At 41.0% G+C, this 16,990-nt stretch overlaps 1 protein-coding gene across 1 annotated transcript in view; it reads right to left on the reverse strand.

The window, feature by feature from the left end:
- Window positions 1–16,990, reverse strand: part of SV2C (synaptic vesicle glycoprotein 2C) — a 298,491-nt gene that overhangs the window by 216,079 nt on the left and 65,422 nt on the right. The window contains exon 2 of the mRNA XM_075591316.1: window positions 12,116–12,818. Coding sequence (XP_075447431.1) covers window positions 12,116–12,689 — 574 coding nt within the window. The 5' untranslated portion in view covers window positions 12,690–12,818. The remainder of the gene's footprint in view (window positions 1–12,115; window positions 12,819–16,990) is intronic.

Raw genomic sequence — 16,990 nt, forward strand, 5'->3', positions numbered from 1 at the left:
TCGCCCGGTTGGATGTGTTTTATGGCTAGAGGTGTCAAAAGGTTCCTGAAAGCAAGTGATGTAAGAGTGTGTGTATCTGTGTGAATATAAGTGAACGGAGAGCCCACTTTACAAAAGGTGTGAGTGGAGTGGGAGTGGATATAAATGTTGTGGGTAGGTGTGGAAATGTGAGAGATTGTAGCACAACTAAAAGTGTGTGTGGATACTATGTGGTCCCTATTGGTGTGTAGGGATGGAAAAACAAGGAGTATTAGTATGTGTAAGAGACAGCTGTGTGTGCATACATATAGCACAGTATATACAGACATGGCCTTTAGCGCTCATGGGAAGAGAGTTCACTTGTGTCAGTAATGACTCATAAAATTTCGATCGCTGTTTAGGCCACCGCTAAGTGTCCCGAACAGTTGCATAAATTTGTATTCATGCAACCGTCTCTCTTTCGGTGTTTTAAGATTACCTTTGAGTATGGCAACCCTCAGATCGTTCATCTTATGGCCAGAGTCAGAGAAATGTTCGCCGACAGGACTGTCTCTTGTTCCGCGCGTGATGCTGTGGCGATGCAAGTTCATTCTCTTGTTTAGCCCTGCCCTGTCTCACCTATGTAGTAGCAGCCCCCTGGGCATTTCATGCACATGATGAGGTACACGACATTGCTGGAGAAACAGGTGAATCTTCCTCTGATTTTGTATTCCCGATTCCTGTGTGGTATTTGTATTGTGTCCGCTGTGTAGAGCCTTATTTATATATATATTTTTAGTATTAAAATGTATGGTAAACCTACCCAGCCTTGAAATATTTCAAAGCAAGTATAAACCAACCTCACACTGATGATACACATCAAGGTTGAAATATGTCTGTGAGTGGTTTGTACTTGCTTTGCTAGTCCCATGCTGTGCTTAAAAGCTGTGTGAACGGCGATGCATTAGTTTAAATGGGCTCACGGCAAAAGGTGACACGTGTGCTCATTTGCATGTAATTTCCCAGAATCCCTTGCTGCAGTGGAAACACTGTATGCTAGGTGATAATGGTTGCAGACCTGTCTAAGACATGTGAATGTGCTCACAAGTGATATTCTTTATTGGCTATATATATATATATATATATATATATTATATATATATATGGGAGAGAGAGAAAAACAAGATTCCAGCACACTCGTGAAAAAATATATTTTTTATTTGCAGGTGAGATCGAAGTTTCGGTCCCCATTGAGACTTTTATATTGAAACATTGGGAAGAAGAATGAATCAAAATTAACAGTGAATGCATGTCCCCTACGATTTGCAGATTACCTTATTATTTTTTATTATTATTATTTGTGCCACAAATCCAAAAGACCTCCAGGAACAAATCGGAGGATTTGCTGAAACAAGTAAAAGAAGGTGGGTTTTCATATGAATCCCAGCAAGACCAAAGTTGAACAACTCTACAAAGATTAAAATAAATGGTATATAACTAGAAGTCAAACACTTCTCTAATCTCTAGTGCTTTGGGTAGCAAGTGTTAAAGGATGGGTACTCCTTGAATGAAATGAATAGTAGAATGAAGATGGGACGGAGTGTATTTGGAAGAAGCAAGACCATATTTCAATGGAACCATCTACTATGCTGCAAGAGTAAAGTGTTTTCCAGTGCTCATGTGTTGATGTGAAACTTGAACCCTACAGTAAATTCAAAGATAATTCAGAAGCTTGGAGTATATAAGATGGGAGTATACAATAAGGACGATAAAAGTAAGGGTTGCAGCCAACATTTCGATGCCAACATGCACCTTCATCAGAGATCCCTGATGAAGGTGCATGATGGCCCCGAAACGTTGGATGCAACCCTGAAGTTTATTGTCATTAAATTACCTTCTTTGCTACCTTTTGATTTTTTCCTATTTTTGTTGTGCTTGACTCCCTTTTGCTCATGCTTGTTATTCCTTGACCGGATTATTTGTCGTAGCACCCATTCTGTTATGTTCTATTCTCTTAGACACCCTGCTGGGGCATCCCAGGAAGCTTGATCTGATTCCCGTTTCTCTTTTATAGTATACTATAAGGACATTTGTTGGAGCAACATGGATAAGAGAGGCTTGCACCCGCAGTACCAGGAAGATCATTGGGGAGGTTTTTGTTTTTCATAATCTATGAATCCTTAAATAATTGGTAGATCATATTAATTGCTTCGAGAAAGCACTTCTTGTATGACTTGGATGTAGTCCCCTGTGTTGTACACGCTGATAAATCCTGTTTGTTCTTAAGGCTGGGCAAAGCCCTAGGTCAGTTTCAGCCAATCAGTGTACCCCACTAGGGGAAAATCAGATTTATGGAGTGCCGGAGGATACCTTGTAGCACACAGATTTTTGCCATAACTGTTTTATGTGAGTGTAAGGGATTGAAGGAATTAACTCCCTCTACAAGGATCATGAAATTACACACTGGTGTCAGGTTTCCTATCTGAGCTGCCTGAGGTGTGCGAAATGAACTGATTAAACAGGGTTTAAAAGGCAGGAAGTGAGTGTAAGGAATCCGCTCCGCGGTTTACTGGTTGCTTTACCTTGCAGACTTGTGCAGTCCTGGAGCACCTCTCCTGATGTTTGCTGCAGCCTGGATTCACTCACCAAAGCAATACACACTCCCTCTGGTATCTATTGCACCTGTGCAGCCTTTCATTGCAAACTATACTTGCATTCACTCATTAGGGGCAGTACCTTCACACCCCCGCCGGGGATTGGCCCGCTGGCCTTTAAGTATTGCTTGCCCATAATGCTCCTGGCCGAGCATAGTCCTTACTGGATGTCAACTGTTTTGCCACAAGCTCTCGCTTGTTCCCCTTTGCTGATACCAGGTCACGCCCTGCGTCCTTCAGCTTCCTTCAAGCCGCTTGTTCTCCAATGCTGATTCCAGGTTACGTCCTGCATCCGTCAGCTCCCTGCAAGCCGCTTGTTCCCTTATGCTGATACGGAGGTTTCCCCTGCGTCCTTCAGCTTCTGTTCTCCTGTGCTGAAGCAGAGGTTTCGTCCCTGCGTCCTTCAGCCTCCTGGATTCCTGCACTAAAGTAGAGGTTCGTCCCTGCGTTCTGCAGTCTCCTGGATTCCTGCACTGAAGCGGAGGTTTCCCTGTATCTACAGCTTCCTGGTTCCTGGGGCCTACTCTTTCCCTAATATAGAGAGGCCGTGTCCTGGTTCCTGCGCTGAAACAGTGGATTCCCTTGCCCGCTCAGGACTCTTGCGTTGTAGCACTGGTGCACCCGTACAGCAAGACGGTGTGCTATTCTGGTCTGCCTACCATCTCCTGTGACCAGCACCATGGGCCATGGTCGTCGCTCGCGCAAAGGCCAACCCCGCGCTCCTAAGCTGAAGCGGGTCTCTCCTATCTCCTTGTTGCCAAACTCCTGCATGGACAATGTTTATCCTGACGTCTCCTGTTCTGACCCTGGCTTGTACAACGACGACGCTGTCTTCTCCAATCCTGATCCTGCGACATACGACTACGAACTGCGCAACCCGGATCAGCCTGCGCGGTCTCAGGTCGGTGCTTTTACAACCCCACCTCAGCCTCGCGGTCCGACCCTGGTTTGTGGCGAGCAGAACCTTGACAGTGAGTCCCTTTTAGAGCTCCGGTTCATGCACTGCAAGAGAGGAGGGTCACAGAGGATTGCCTGTAACCCAGCTGGGTTTCACACCCAGCACCAATCGAGCTCCAGCCCGCAGGGATCCAGGATTCTTGTTCATTAGAGGGATTTGCCTGGGAAAAGTGGGAAACCCAAAGTCCTGCCCCGCAGAGAAGCCTGCACAGAAATATGGCAACAGACTTCCTGGGAGCAGCAGGACTGCAAAGCCTGCATCTGATGTTAACCTGGAGAAACCGGAGACGCCGGACCAAGACATTCAGATAAGGACTTTATATGTTGTTCCCTGGTATGGTTTTTATGAATTTGACTGGAAACTGGCTTATCCAGCCAGTCAGATTGTTAGGGCCTGTAATGTTTATTTAGTCTCCTAACAAGGAGTAGGCTTTCTTTTTATGCTTTGTGTTTTGCCTTAAAGGGACAGTGTGCCCAATGTTTTGTTGTTGTTTGTAGAGAAATAAACCACTCAACATTTTGGTTCACCCTAAAATTAATTGTGTGGACTCTTTACTGACCTCGCCTACAGGCCGCTCCTTCAATGAGCAAGATCACAACCCACTGGGTTTCAAATGTAACATGTCAATTTGAACTCCTCATTGGGTCCCGCTGGTGCTAACGTACCTAGGGCAAGTTATATCTATACCCCAGGTACACTAGCACCAGCGGGACTCAAAGAGTTCATGTTTCCTTTGACCCCCAGTGGGTTTTGCTTAGCAATTAAGTTTCATGCATCTCTGGTAGCTCTGCCCATCTTCCTCAGTGTGGCGATCTTTGTTGTATATTTAAGAAAGCCATTATGGCATTTGCACAGATACCACCTTGAGAAAGGTCCCCCTGGGAACTGAAACATTGTGACTCTCGCATGTAGAGCATGGAACAGATGTAGCAAGACTTATTGTCTTCGGTACCATGACAAGGTGCGATATTCAACCTACGGGAACATTTTGTTGACGGAGCAGCAAACAGAATTATTTGTGAGGTTTAGTTTTGTAATTGCAATTCAGCATGTGTCCGGCAGATGGCACACTGAATATCTCTGTACACAAAACCAGTGCATACGTTGTGTTCACTAACACACAAGACGAAAACAGAACAGCATTGCAGAGACTGCAGCAGCCGCCGACACAGATACCACCACCGCATTCAGAGCACTGCGCGAGGTATGTTTACCTTAATTGGATTGCAGCAATATTTTTTTATTGCGCGACGCCGCGGGATGATTTTGGTATAATCACGGCCTTAGATACCCTGCAGATCTATCTGGAATCTAAAAATGACTTTATATTTTGCGGGCCTGGCTATCCTACGGTTATTTATATCATCTATATATTTTGGTAATATAATCATTTGGAATAAAGTTTATTTACAAGACACAATGTTGGTGGACAGAAAACGATGTTGTTGGAAGAAGATTGTACTTTATGATTGTATTATTTGCCAAAGTCTAATTACCTTTCTAATTGACTCTAATAAAAATGTTATCATTTATCAATACATTTGAGTCATCTGAAGTTTTTTTTTATCATTGAAAAAGTGTATGGGAATAAGGGGTAATTTACAGGTACATTGAATTTAGAATAAAGACACATTAGCACCACCTATCGCAACTGCAAGGTACTACGGTAGCCGCCAAACTCTATTTGTAAGCTGTGGGTCCCCTGCGGTCATGGGGCCACGACATGCAAAGAAATTCTGGGGGACTACACTTGTTTATCGCAGTGCTAGAAAGAATAAGTCATGCTACAGGAGCAGTCGCATGAAATGGAAAGGCCAAAGGTCCGATGGCACTCTGATTCCTGCAGGACGCCGGGCACCATTAAGGTTGAAGCAGCAATACCCTTTCTATTTTATTTTTAACCTCCAAATCATTTTTCCCAGGATAGGAAGTGGGGGGTTCTTTGGAGATGGACTGCCCTATTTTTAGCACTGGGGAAACCCTGGTTTCCAAAAAACTTGCCGGTGAAGCTTCTGGGTTTAAACCTCCCTCCAGAGAAATAAAATAGCTTCCAAATCTCTGGCTAATAGGAAGACGCAACATAATCAGTGGCAGATTTCTATGGGCTATAACACTGGTAGCTTCACCCGTAAGTACAGTATCTTGGGAATCCAAAGCTGAAAATGGTGTTAGGTTGCATTCCTGCCTTTATTTTCTATATTTTGATGATGTCTGTGGATATGTCTGACATATGGTACAATGAAAAAAAATGCAATATTGAAAGAGATAACACAGATTTGTACATTATCAGTATACTATTTTATTACAAGAAAGGGGATTGCATTTTTAATAGAATAAACTGCTCCGTGATAATGTGAAATTATAACAGTGCTGCGGATGTCAGAAGACGTGTCAAATGCACACTCTTAAAATCACTATAATATAATACAATAATGTCCCCATATGATGTATACAGTATAATTAGTAGGAAAACATGATTTTGTAAAATTATAGTTGGCATCCACTAACATAGAAGGTGATGTCTTTTTTTTACCCTGTATGCTTGGTCTTATCCCAGCCCGTAATGGTAATTATCTGGTAAAAGAGCAGAAGGGAGTCTGACTTGAGGGGGAATATTTCTGCTAGACCAGTACATGTGTATCTGCCACAGCAAGTTCCACTCCCAAAAGGGGGTCATGATAAGTCTCAGCTGAGGTATGTACCTGTCTGTCTGTGCTTGGCTCACAGAACCATAACTAAGCTGACACTTCTGACCTCCATAGAAAGAGAGAAAGCTGATCTGACAAGGGGGAAGCTGCTTGAGTTGCCAGTGATGGAGCACTGGTGTAATCCTTTCTCAAGTGCCTATTTTTGCTGAAGTGTATCACTGAAATACTGGACAGATGTCTGGGGAATACAGACGTACAGTATAACTAAAAGAGACAGAAATTCACAAATAAGCAACTATGGAAGGGATTTACTTTTTTTGATTGAACAAATATCATTTATCATGAATAAAATTGGGCAGCTTCTTGGAACAACAATATAAATTTCTATCACATTTTTCGCAGGATCAGCAAAGAGATGCTTCATATGATGGAAACTGTATTAGGACAAGTCATTTTTATGCTTTGAGAATATAAAGCATCTATGAAAGTAGTACTGTAAGTCACTCTTTCTTGCAGGCAATATAAAAGTCAGGGGAAAAAAATAGTCTGACGACACCCGGAGGCAGTCAAGATAAAGGGTGAATCCAGGAAAACCCTTAAATCCTATCTAGAACTAAAGCAAAAAAAAAAAAAAAATCTTTCCTGCACTCAGGAAGAAAATTATAACGGAGTCACTTGGACATCCTAGTCATTTATTTGCAGCAAAAAGCACACTGTTTCAGGGAAAGAGTACAGTGCTCCATCATCTTTTAAATATTGTATAAACAATAATCCCACCCCTTAATTTTTGCGCAAAATTAGTTAAATCCTGACATCCTCACACAGTACCCCATCAGAGTGATAAATTATGTTAGAACAGTGACAAAGTTTAATTTGATTAAAAAACACACGATTAAAACACGTGTTAACCAAGGACCTTGACAAATTCAATAAATAATAAAGTCAGTGCAACGGATTGATTCTATATCCATATCAAGAAATCATAATCTGCAATCAATGAAAGAACAGAGACATCCCACAGCAGGGGATCAGGTACCAAAGCTGATCATAAAAAAAAAGAGAAAATAATCAAGGATACATAGTATCAGTGATTTATTAAACAGCATATTTAAGCACACATCTTTAAACAACTTTTATATTGCATCTACATCCTATTGTCTGATATTGATATATCCAATCTCAAGTAAACTAATACTTCTAATTGTAATTATTTTTCATATGACAGCATATATATATATATATATATATACACTTATATCCCTTTGGCTAATAAAAGTACATCTGTCCCCACTGTCTAGTGGTTTTTTTTCTAATTCAAGAATATAGAATAATGCATTGTAACAACAAGTCAGCTGATACAGTGTAAAATACCTAGATAGTCAATTGTACTGTATAAAAATAAGAACAGAGGTAGCCAAATAATATCTTTATATTTAATAACTTACAACACATAAAACTAACATGCGGCATGATATCTTAAGCCTCAGACCGTATATGTACTAAGTTATAAAAATTGTGTAGAAAATCTTTAATTTAGTAAAGGTTGTATTAAATAGATAGACTATAGAGTCCTTATTACATTGATTAATGGACCATAGATAAGTGTCAAGGATTCAGAGACAGGAGAGTGGCTTAAAGGGCAAAGTCAGTGGCGACAACAATTCCAATTTCCAGTTATCATGTGACTGCTCCTCTGGGCTGGTCCTCCCTACAGACACTCCTGTTGGTTTCTGCAAACTAGTGTTTGTTAGGGCAGTTAATGTGTTAGTTTTTGTGTGTGTGTTGGTCACCATATGTGGGAAGTGTGAGTCTGTGCTGGTCAGTGTGTGTTTGTGAGTCTGTACTAGTCTGTGCAGGTCAGTGTAAGTCTGCTGGTCAGTGTGAGTCTGTGCTGCTCAACATGAGTCTGTGGGTCTGCGCTGGTCAATGGGCATCTGCTGTCAGTTTAAGACTGTGCTGGTTAGTGTGAGTCTCTGCTGGTCAGTGTGAATCTGCTGGTCAGTGTATGTCTGTGCTAGTCAGTGCATACCTGTGCTGGTCAGTTTGTGTCTGTGTTGGCCAGCATGAGTCTGTTGGTCAGTTTAGGGCTGTGCTGGTCAGTGTGAGTCTCTGCTGGTCAGGGGGAGTCTGTTGGTTAGTTTAGGGCTGTGATGGTCAGTGTGAGTCTCTGCTTGTCAGCGTGAGTCTGTTGGTCAGTTTAGGGCTGTGATGGTCAGTGTGTGTCTGTGCTGGTCAGTGCACACCTTTGCTGGTCAGTGTGAGTCTGTGCTTGTCAATGTAAGTCTGTGCTTGTCAGAGTGTCTCTGCTGATCAGTGTGCGAATGTGCTAGTCAGTGTGAGTCTGTACTGGTCAATGTGGATCTGTGAGCCTGTGCTGGTCAGTGTGAGCCTGTACTGGTCAGTGTGTCTGTGCTGGTCAGTGTGTATCTATGCTGGTCAGTGTGTGTCTGTGCTGGTCAGTATGTGTCTGTGCTGGTCAGTCTGTGCTGGTCAGTGTGTGTCTGTGCTGGTCAGTATGTGCTGTGCTGGTCTGTGCTGACATGTACTGTAAGATGCCCAAATATGGCCACATAGCCTCCCCCTCAGGATATAGAGACCCATATTCAGGCATCTACGTTCTCCAGGGGGAAGAAAATACAGGGGAAGTGTGTTGCTCCGCGCTAATGGTGGCACTGTATGGGATCCCTCTTGCAGCCTTTAGTCTGGGGGGGTTCCACACATCCCCTATAAGAGTGAGCTCCCACAAGGGGGGCTCACAGACAAGAAAAACAAATGACAGACAGGCGCACTAAGGGGTATGAACACTTTATTAATAAAACAGGACAGTGGGCACAAGCATCCACTGAGGGGTTAAAACAAATAAGTCAACAAAGATCATTAAAATTACTGTTTGTACACTAATATAGTCGGTGAATAGCACCAGGTCTACACAGGATCTCGCTAGTACTACAGAAAGGGTCCGGACCAGACTGAGTACTTACCCTGCTAGATGCGTGAGGACCCGCTTCCACCAGCTGCAAAAACTCCACGAAGACTGCCATGAAGAAAATACAGCCCTGCATCTAAGGGCTGTTATATACAGGATGTGGCCGTGCGGCTGCGCGTTCCTACGCGAACGCGCATGCACGTGCCGCATGCTTTTCCTGTATATAGTGCCGGGAGCTGCAGGTAAGTGTATATGTGTGTATATGTGTGTGTATGTGTGTGTATGTGTGTGTATATGTTGTGTGAGTGAAATTAAGTCTTAAGTAAGATTTTTTTAAATAAAAAAAAAAGTTTAATAATTTTTTTTTTATTTGTGCAATTATTTACCCCCTCCCACACACACACATCCATACAAACACACATCCACGCATACATACATACACACATACACACATACACACTAATACATACATTTGAGCGTAGGCAGCGGCGCGAAAAGATGAATTTCTTCATATTCGCCGCTTTCTGTCGGCTCCCCTCTCCCTGCCGTGTGCGCGCGCGGCCCTCGTATAGAAAGGTTGACTGACATCAGCCAACTAAAAATACGCGCGCGCACGGCACTATAGAACGTGCCTAACCTGTGCAGCAGAGACACGGCTGCAGACAGAGAGACAGGGACATGACTACAGATGGCTGCGCAGCTCATCTGAAAGGTGAATATCTGTATTCTCTGCCTGCAGATGGTTTTAAGGATTAACACTGCGGGCACCATTCAGAAGCATGGAACCCTGCAGAGTTAATGCCCCGGGCAGCTAACTGTTTTTTGGGGCCACGAGAACTTTAGCCGTGAAAATCATGGCCCTGAGAACAGTAAGTCCTGCAACATCTGTATGTTAAATTAAAAAAAAGTATTTCTTTAACCATTTTTCCGTTATCAGAAAATAGAAACAAATCCTGCAGTTTATACTGTATGTTGATGCCTAGTTTCATTAAGTTCTTCTATAGCACACAGTATATTTACCCTGTGTTTATACTGCTCTCTCAGATTACCAAGTGAAGTGAGACAGTCTCCACTTATTTTTACACTTGAACCAAAAGAGAAATAACTACCATTTACATGGTCATTAGATGATGAGTGGTTGTTGCTGCAAAGTGAATGACTCCAAAAATATAGCATTTTTCTCAACCTGAATCTGATTATATACATCACTGCATGACCCGCTAGTTTCTCTTTTTCGGAAATATTGTCTGCTAATGCTAGTTTAGTAAAATTTCTTTAAAGTAGCTTATTTACTTATTTACTTTTGGCTCTGTAGCAATAAACAGCATCGTAATTTGTACTCCACTTAACTAACATACAGTTTAATAAATTAGATGGTGTTGGCTAGGCATGTCTAACAATTTGCTTCCCAGTTTTAGTTTTTCCCCCTCATTTTCCTGTTTTGCTCAATTCTTTGCGGATTTTCCCACGCACTTGCCAAATGCAACAATTCTTGCCAGATTTGCACAATATATTCCAAATGTAACCAGAAATGTGCAGACATTGCAATATATAAAGGGCTATGGAATATGACGCCCATTTGCTTTTGTTTCGCCACTGGCAACAAAAGTGAAGAAACTAAATTACCCCAAAAAAGAACCAACATTTGAAAAAATGTTACCAAAGCCTTTAAAATCAATGCACTGTATGTTTCAGCTGTTGACACTGCTTGAAAATAAAAATATGGGGGGATACAAATGTCTCAAAAGGGGAAAAAACGGTATATGTAGCCAATGCAAAAAGTACAACAAAAGTGAAGAACCCAAATTACCCCCAAAAAGGAAGTAGAGCTCTACTTACAACAGTGTTGCAAAAGGTACGCATTTATTCAGGAACAACACCAGGGACCAGGTCCGTGTTGGAGCTGAAACGTTGCTGTCTTCATTGTTCCTGAATAAATGTATTCCTTTTGCAACTTGCAACCCTGTTGTAATTAGAGCTCTACTTCCTTTTATGGGGAAATCCTGTTTCTTCACTTTTGTTGTACTTTTTGCATTGGCTACGTCATATGCCGTTTGTTTCCCTTTTGAGACATTTGTATACCCCCATAGTTTTATTTTCAAGCAGTGTCGACAGCTGAAACATACAGTGCATTGATTTTAAAGGCCTTGGTAACATTTTTTCAAAGGTTGGTGTTTTTTTTTACAAATTGTATACAATAACTAAGTACCCGTCAAATTTCGTTTTGGTTTGTAAATTTGCGTTAAAAATTCTTCATGACCAGGGTCCACAAAACTAAAAGCTGGGATAAAAAAGAAAAAGAAAACATTTGCAGCTTTTATGACAAAATAATATTTTAGTACAAAGAATAGTGTCCCCTTTGAGGATGACACCCAGGGCCTCTGGTAGGTCTGGGTTCTGTCACCAGACATCCCTAATATACACATATGCTCAGGTTAAGCTCTGGTACGCTGGTTGACAATTTACAGATCAAAGTGCTGTTAGATAACCCTACTTTTAGACAGCACATAAACCCGGCTAGGGTTATTTTGGCATGAGCCTAAAATTAGTTTCAAGTTAATAAACCAAAAACATGTATTTCTAAGATTTAACGTGTACCTCAAATTAACCTTTTGTGTGCCGAAATCGTAGAATACTGACTATAGATAGGGCCTATCATGACATTCAGGATATACATGTTTATAAATAGTCACCTATCTGCAAGGGTAAGTGTATCTCACTCGAGTTTTGCTGATGTCACTGCTTAGCCCTATAATATCACTCCGCCTTGGGTATTTAAGGCAGTGCATGCAACACGACAGTCAACAGTCTGTAAAGATAGGAACAAACAAACACAAATAACTGTCTATCATTGTAAAAACATTTGAAATCCAGTTTCTATCTACAGAGCTAATATTGGGAAACAGGTTTAAACATGCTTGTTGCTAAATACAATGAATGGTAAGGCTTTGGTAACATAAAATCCACTTACCAAGCCACCCAGAGCCTGAGTTAGGTATGCACATGTCTGTCTCTGCACTGGGCAACACAAATCCAACCACAAACACTTCTACTCCATCAGCCATTAATGCCATCCCAAGGACAAAGAAGAGGGTCCATTGAAATCGGCCGTGCCCACATTCTTGTATAATTAACTCATACTGCTGTGCCAGTTCTTCTTCATCAGCTTTCCTCTCATTTTCTAACTCATGCCGATCTTTGTACTCATCTGAGACGGGTTGACCTAAAGCAACCATACCATCTTTCTCTTGTCCCGTACTGGGTATTCCTTGATACTCTCCCTCATAAATCTCATCGTCTTCATCATGTCCTTCTGTTGCTTCACTAGATCCTTCATCATCATTGGCTTCCTCATTATAGTTTCCTTTTGTATAATAATTATCTTCCTCTTCATTTTGGAATTGATTGTAGGATCTCTGATTATAACTATCCTGAGCTGCGTCCATTGCTTTGTTTGCTTTTTTTGCGGTCTGTCTCTTCACTTCCTTGGCAATATCTTTAGCACCTTTCACTAATGAAGTCCTATCTCTGTAGGAGTCTTCCATGATGTTTGATTTCAATCTTTTCTTTTATAGGAAATGAAAATCTGAGACTCAATGGATACAATGCCTTTGCTATGCAGGGTACAAAAAAGACGATGAAAGAACAGAACTTGTAAAGACCTAAGTACGCATCTGCAAAAGAAGTAAGAAAATATATTTTTAGTTTTTCATTTTTACCATCAATACTAGAGTTTATAAGTGCAGTAGAAGTAAAATTGTTGAATTTGTTTTCAGTTAATGTATATACTTTAAGAGTATGACCAGCTCTAAACATAAAAAAAAAAGAAAAAAACACTTTTTAAAGTTTTCTAATGACTGAAACTGAATATTTGAGGTTGTATGATGGGTTCAGATAGTGAAGAGAGATTGACTAGGGAAGATGTACAGTAGTGGGCAAGGTAACAAATAAGTGTGAGAACTGTTGATGATGGTAAGTGAGCAGCCACTTTGGAAGAAATAGCAGTAATTATTAGTGAATGTGGTGGAGCTCACTCACATACCTACCAACTAACTCCAGACCAACAGTGTAATCATTATTTAGGACAGTCATTCTTCAGATCTTACTTAAATGTACAAAATCTGGTTACAGGCCAACAAATGTGAATACAAAACCAGGACTGGATCCTTATCACTCTGCTGACCCAAACTTAGTTAACATGCATGAATGGACAAGATAAATCTGTACTGCTAGATTTTTATAATTGTATTTTTACACTATTTGCACCAGAGGGTTTCCCAGTGTAAAAACCCACTGCTCTACTAATAGAAGAATGTAGTTTAATAGTTTAAAAAAAACTGCCAATCGGAAGCTCGGTGAGTGACAATTGAGTCCTCTAAACACCCTGTTCCTGATTAGTTCACAGTGACAACATTAGAGGAAGGCAAATGCCATCCTTTCAAAATAATAATATTTCTCTGGAACCCAATCATACAATGGAAAAAAAAATCACTGAATTCCAACACTAGGACATCCTCTGCTTAGAACTCGTCCCACTTGCAAATCATAAGGGGTGGTGGGAATAGCAGTTTAGAAGAATATCATAAGTGGACCTCCCATAATTATTATGCAGTATTTAGTATTGCTACTGTATGTATGTGCAAGCTTCTGCAATTCTGCATACAAAGTATCTCTTGTAACACCTGTTAAGGGACCAACATGTCTTCATAGATGAAATGATAATGTATAGAGCTTTCAAAACTCACGTTTCTTCTTCAAGTGTATTTTACTACAACAAATCTACATTTCTCCAGGACTAATGTGAGTACTATAACCTTGAACAACTTGTCTGAATATCAAGTATACTTTCCTCACACTGTTCACTAGATTGTGTGACCACTGTTAATTTTATATAACATAAAATACAACGTAAATACTGTTTATTGACATCAATTTGGGATATTTTTATTTGATTGTAGCAATATTTTTTTTTCCACATGAACTAGTAATGTTTTTTTCTATTGTTTTACTCTGGATAAAAAAGAAATAGGACAGATTAGGGTAGAAACCCATGGATCAAAAGTTTTCTTTCAGCTAAATGTACTGTTTGCATGATTATGAAAATAAAATTGCAGACAAGTTCAAAGAGCCATTTCAGGTATAATTCCACATAGGTAAAAAAAAATCTATTAAATTAATAATTGATATTTATTAGTACTAGTTACAAAATAAAAAATATATATCATTTTCTGTTTCAATTTAAAGCAGGTATGTGACAAGAAGCAATGTGACAAACATCCTTTCAGACAACAATCTATTTCACCTACTTTAGTAGCCGCGAGAAGTGCATATAAATGCAAGAACAGCTCTTTTCACACACATTTCCACATCGCTTTATCCTAAAAGCTCCCTTGCGTGTGCAAGAAGGGTTTAAAAATAAATAAATAAATAAAAAAAAAAATTTATTCCAGCAAAAATGTGGGATATGACAAAAATGTCTAAATCTAGAAAATACAGCTCAACCCCCTTATAATGCTGTGCTTGGGGTCCAAAGAATCACATCGCGCTATAAGCGGATCGCGTTAGAAATAATGTACAATTGTATGCATTGTACAATAAACTATTTAAGATACCAATAATCGTGTTGTAAAGTATTCATAATTCCAAAAATTGGGAGCCACGCTTGCATCGCGTTATAAGCGGATTCGCGTTGTAACGGATCGCGCTATAACGGGGTTGAACTGTATTGGCAATTTGCTGATATGCTAATACCTCTGCAAAGGCTAAAATGCAAAACTGTTCGGAAATATGCCCACATTTTTTCTATTGCCTCAATAGATATTGACAGTTCATCTCTCCTGTCTTGCATTCAAATACTTTCTGGGCAAGCTACCCGTCTATCTGAACAAGCTCCTCACCCCCACCACATGCAGCACTTATCTCCTGAGATCTGACACGAAAAAACTGTTCATGGTGCCAAGGTTCAACAATGCACCTCGTCGTTCCTCCTTCTCTTACCGTGCACCCCACAACTGGAACAGTCTACCGGAGACTCTCACAGCCGCCACCAGTCTAAGTTCCTTCAAAATTAAAGCTGTCTCACATTTTAATCTGTTTGTAACTGTTTTATACGCCTATAATATATATATATATATTATCTTTAACTGTGCATACAATATCTTGTATATAATGTACTGTATAACCCTTTTCACTCATTGTAACTATGTACAGCTCAACCCCGTTATAGAGCTGTACTTGGGGTCCAAAGAATCTCAACACGTTATATGCGGATCGCGTTACAAAATGTTATTTTGTGAAAATTGCACCCCTCAGGGGTTTCGTGGCCGCTGGAGGAGGAGAGCTGGGATAACTCTCTCAGCTGTCCCAGACCCAGTGGCGCCCTGGCATCCCCATGCAGGACTCACCCGGCATCAACAGCAGCTGGCAGCTCTCTCCTCTTCCTGCTTCTGCTGTCAGCTTTCGGCTGACAGAGAAAGGGAGGAAAATCAGAGCCTGCTCCCTAAAAGAGACAGTATGTCTCTGTGTGTGTCTGTGTGTGTGTGTGTGTGTCTGTGTGTGGGGTGGCGGGGGGGGGAGGAGGTGGAGAGAGAGTGTGTGTGTGTGAGAGGGAGGGAGATTTTACATAATTTGACGCCAGAGCTGAGGAGAGGGGGGGGGTGCAGGGATCCAGCTCCCTGCCACCTGGGACATGACAAGCCTTGGCCACCCCAACAGGGCACAGGAGAGGCTAGAAAACAGCATGGTAGGAGATCTGCATCATGATACTGCATATTATTGGGAGCCACGCTCACATCGCGTTATAAGCAGAATTGCGTTGTAACGGATCGCGCCATAATGGGGTTGAGCTGTATTTGTAACCATGCATTTGTCATTATAACTCTGTGCCCTGGACATATTTGAAAATGAGAGGTAACTCTCAATGCATTACTTCCTGGTAAAACATTTTATAGATAAATAAAATAAATATGAGATTGGCTGGTTTAGCTCTGTTGGGCAGGAACTCCCTAATTTAATTTGAGTAATGTCCATGTGTGATGCACTTGTCTAACTTTTTCCTGCACTGTCCACCTAATTATGTATATTATTGCACACATTACTGTGAAATAATCACCTGGCTGGAAGAGTTGAATGGCTGATGCGAAGCAGAGAGCCATCAACCCAGCCAGAGCATTAGTGGCCAGTAATGTCCTAACCTTGGTAGATTATTACTTTAGTAGGCTATATGTACTAGTATGTATTTGTATGTTTTTTTTGTTTTAATTAATTATCTATTTGATTTGGGTGCCACCTATGATTCCCCTCTCTCCATTCCTGCTGGGCGCCTCACTGACTATGACTGCTGGTCTGCCCATTTCACTTACTTATCCATCCGGGCCTTCCTGCTTACCTTAAACTCAACAGGATTGCATGTGTTGCAGCTTTAATTGGCAAAGTACCTAAAATACGGGGCACTATTTACTATTAATAGCCTACGATATTTCTAACAAATAGCTCCATTGACTGAAGGATTTATACTGCATGTGGATTATCAGGCTGATCTATACAGCACAGCAGTTTGTGTCAGGAGCTCCAACCTACTACTGCAACCTACTCTGGCAGGGTATTTACACTGGACCCCTCCTATCCAGCTGATGAACCCCTTAGAGATTATTCTCTTACATGCTTGTTGTTTTTAAATCTTGTAAGTGCGATTCCTTGGGAACGCGTGTCTTATTAAATGGACTCCATTTTTTATACAGTATAACGCTATGGTGCCTGCGCTTTTTTGTAGGTACTTTGTGGGTGTGCATTAGGCAGTGAGGCATTTAAAGTGAGGTTTTTAAGTGATACAGTTAGACTACAGTTT

This window comes from Ascaphus truei, chromosome 1 (assembly GCF_040206685.1).
Source record: "Ascaphus truei isolate aAscTru1 chromosome 1, aAscTru1.hap1, whole genome shotgun sequence".
NCBI classification, from domain to species: Eukaryota; Metazoa; Chordata; class Amphibia; order Anura; family Ascaphidae; genus Ascaphus; species Ascaphus truei.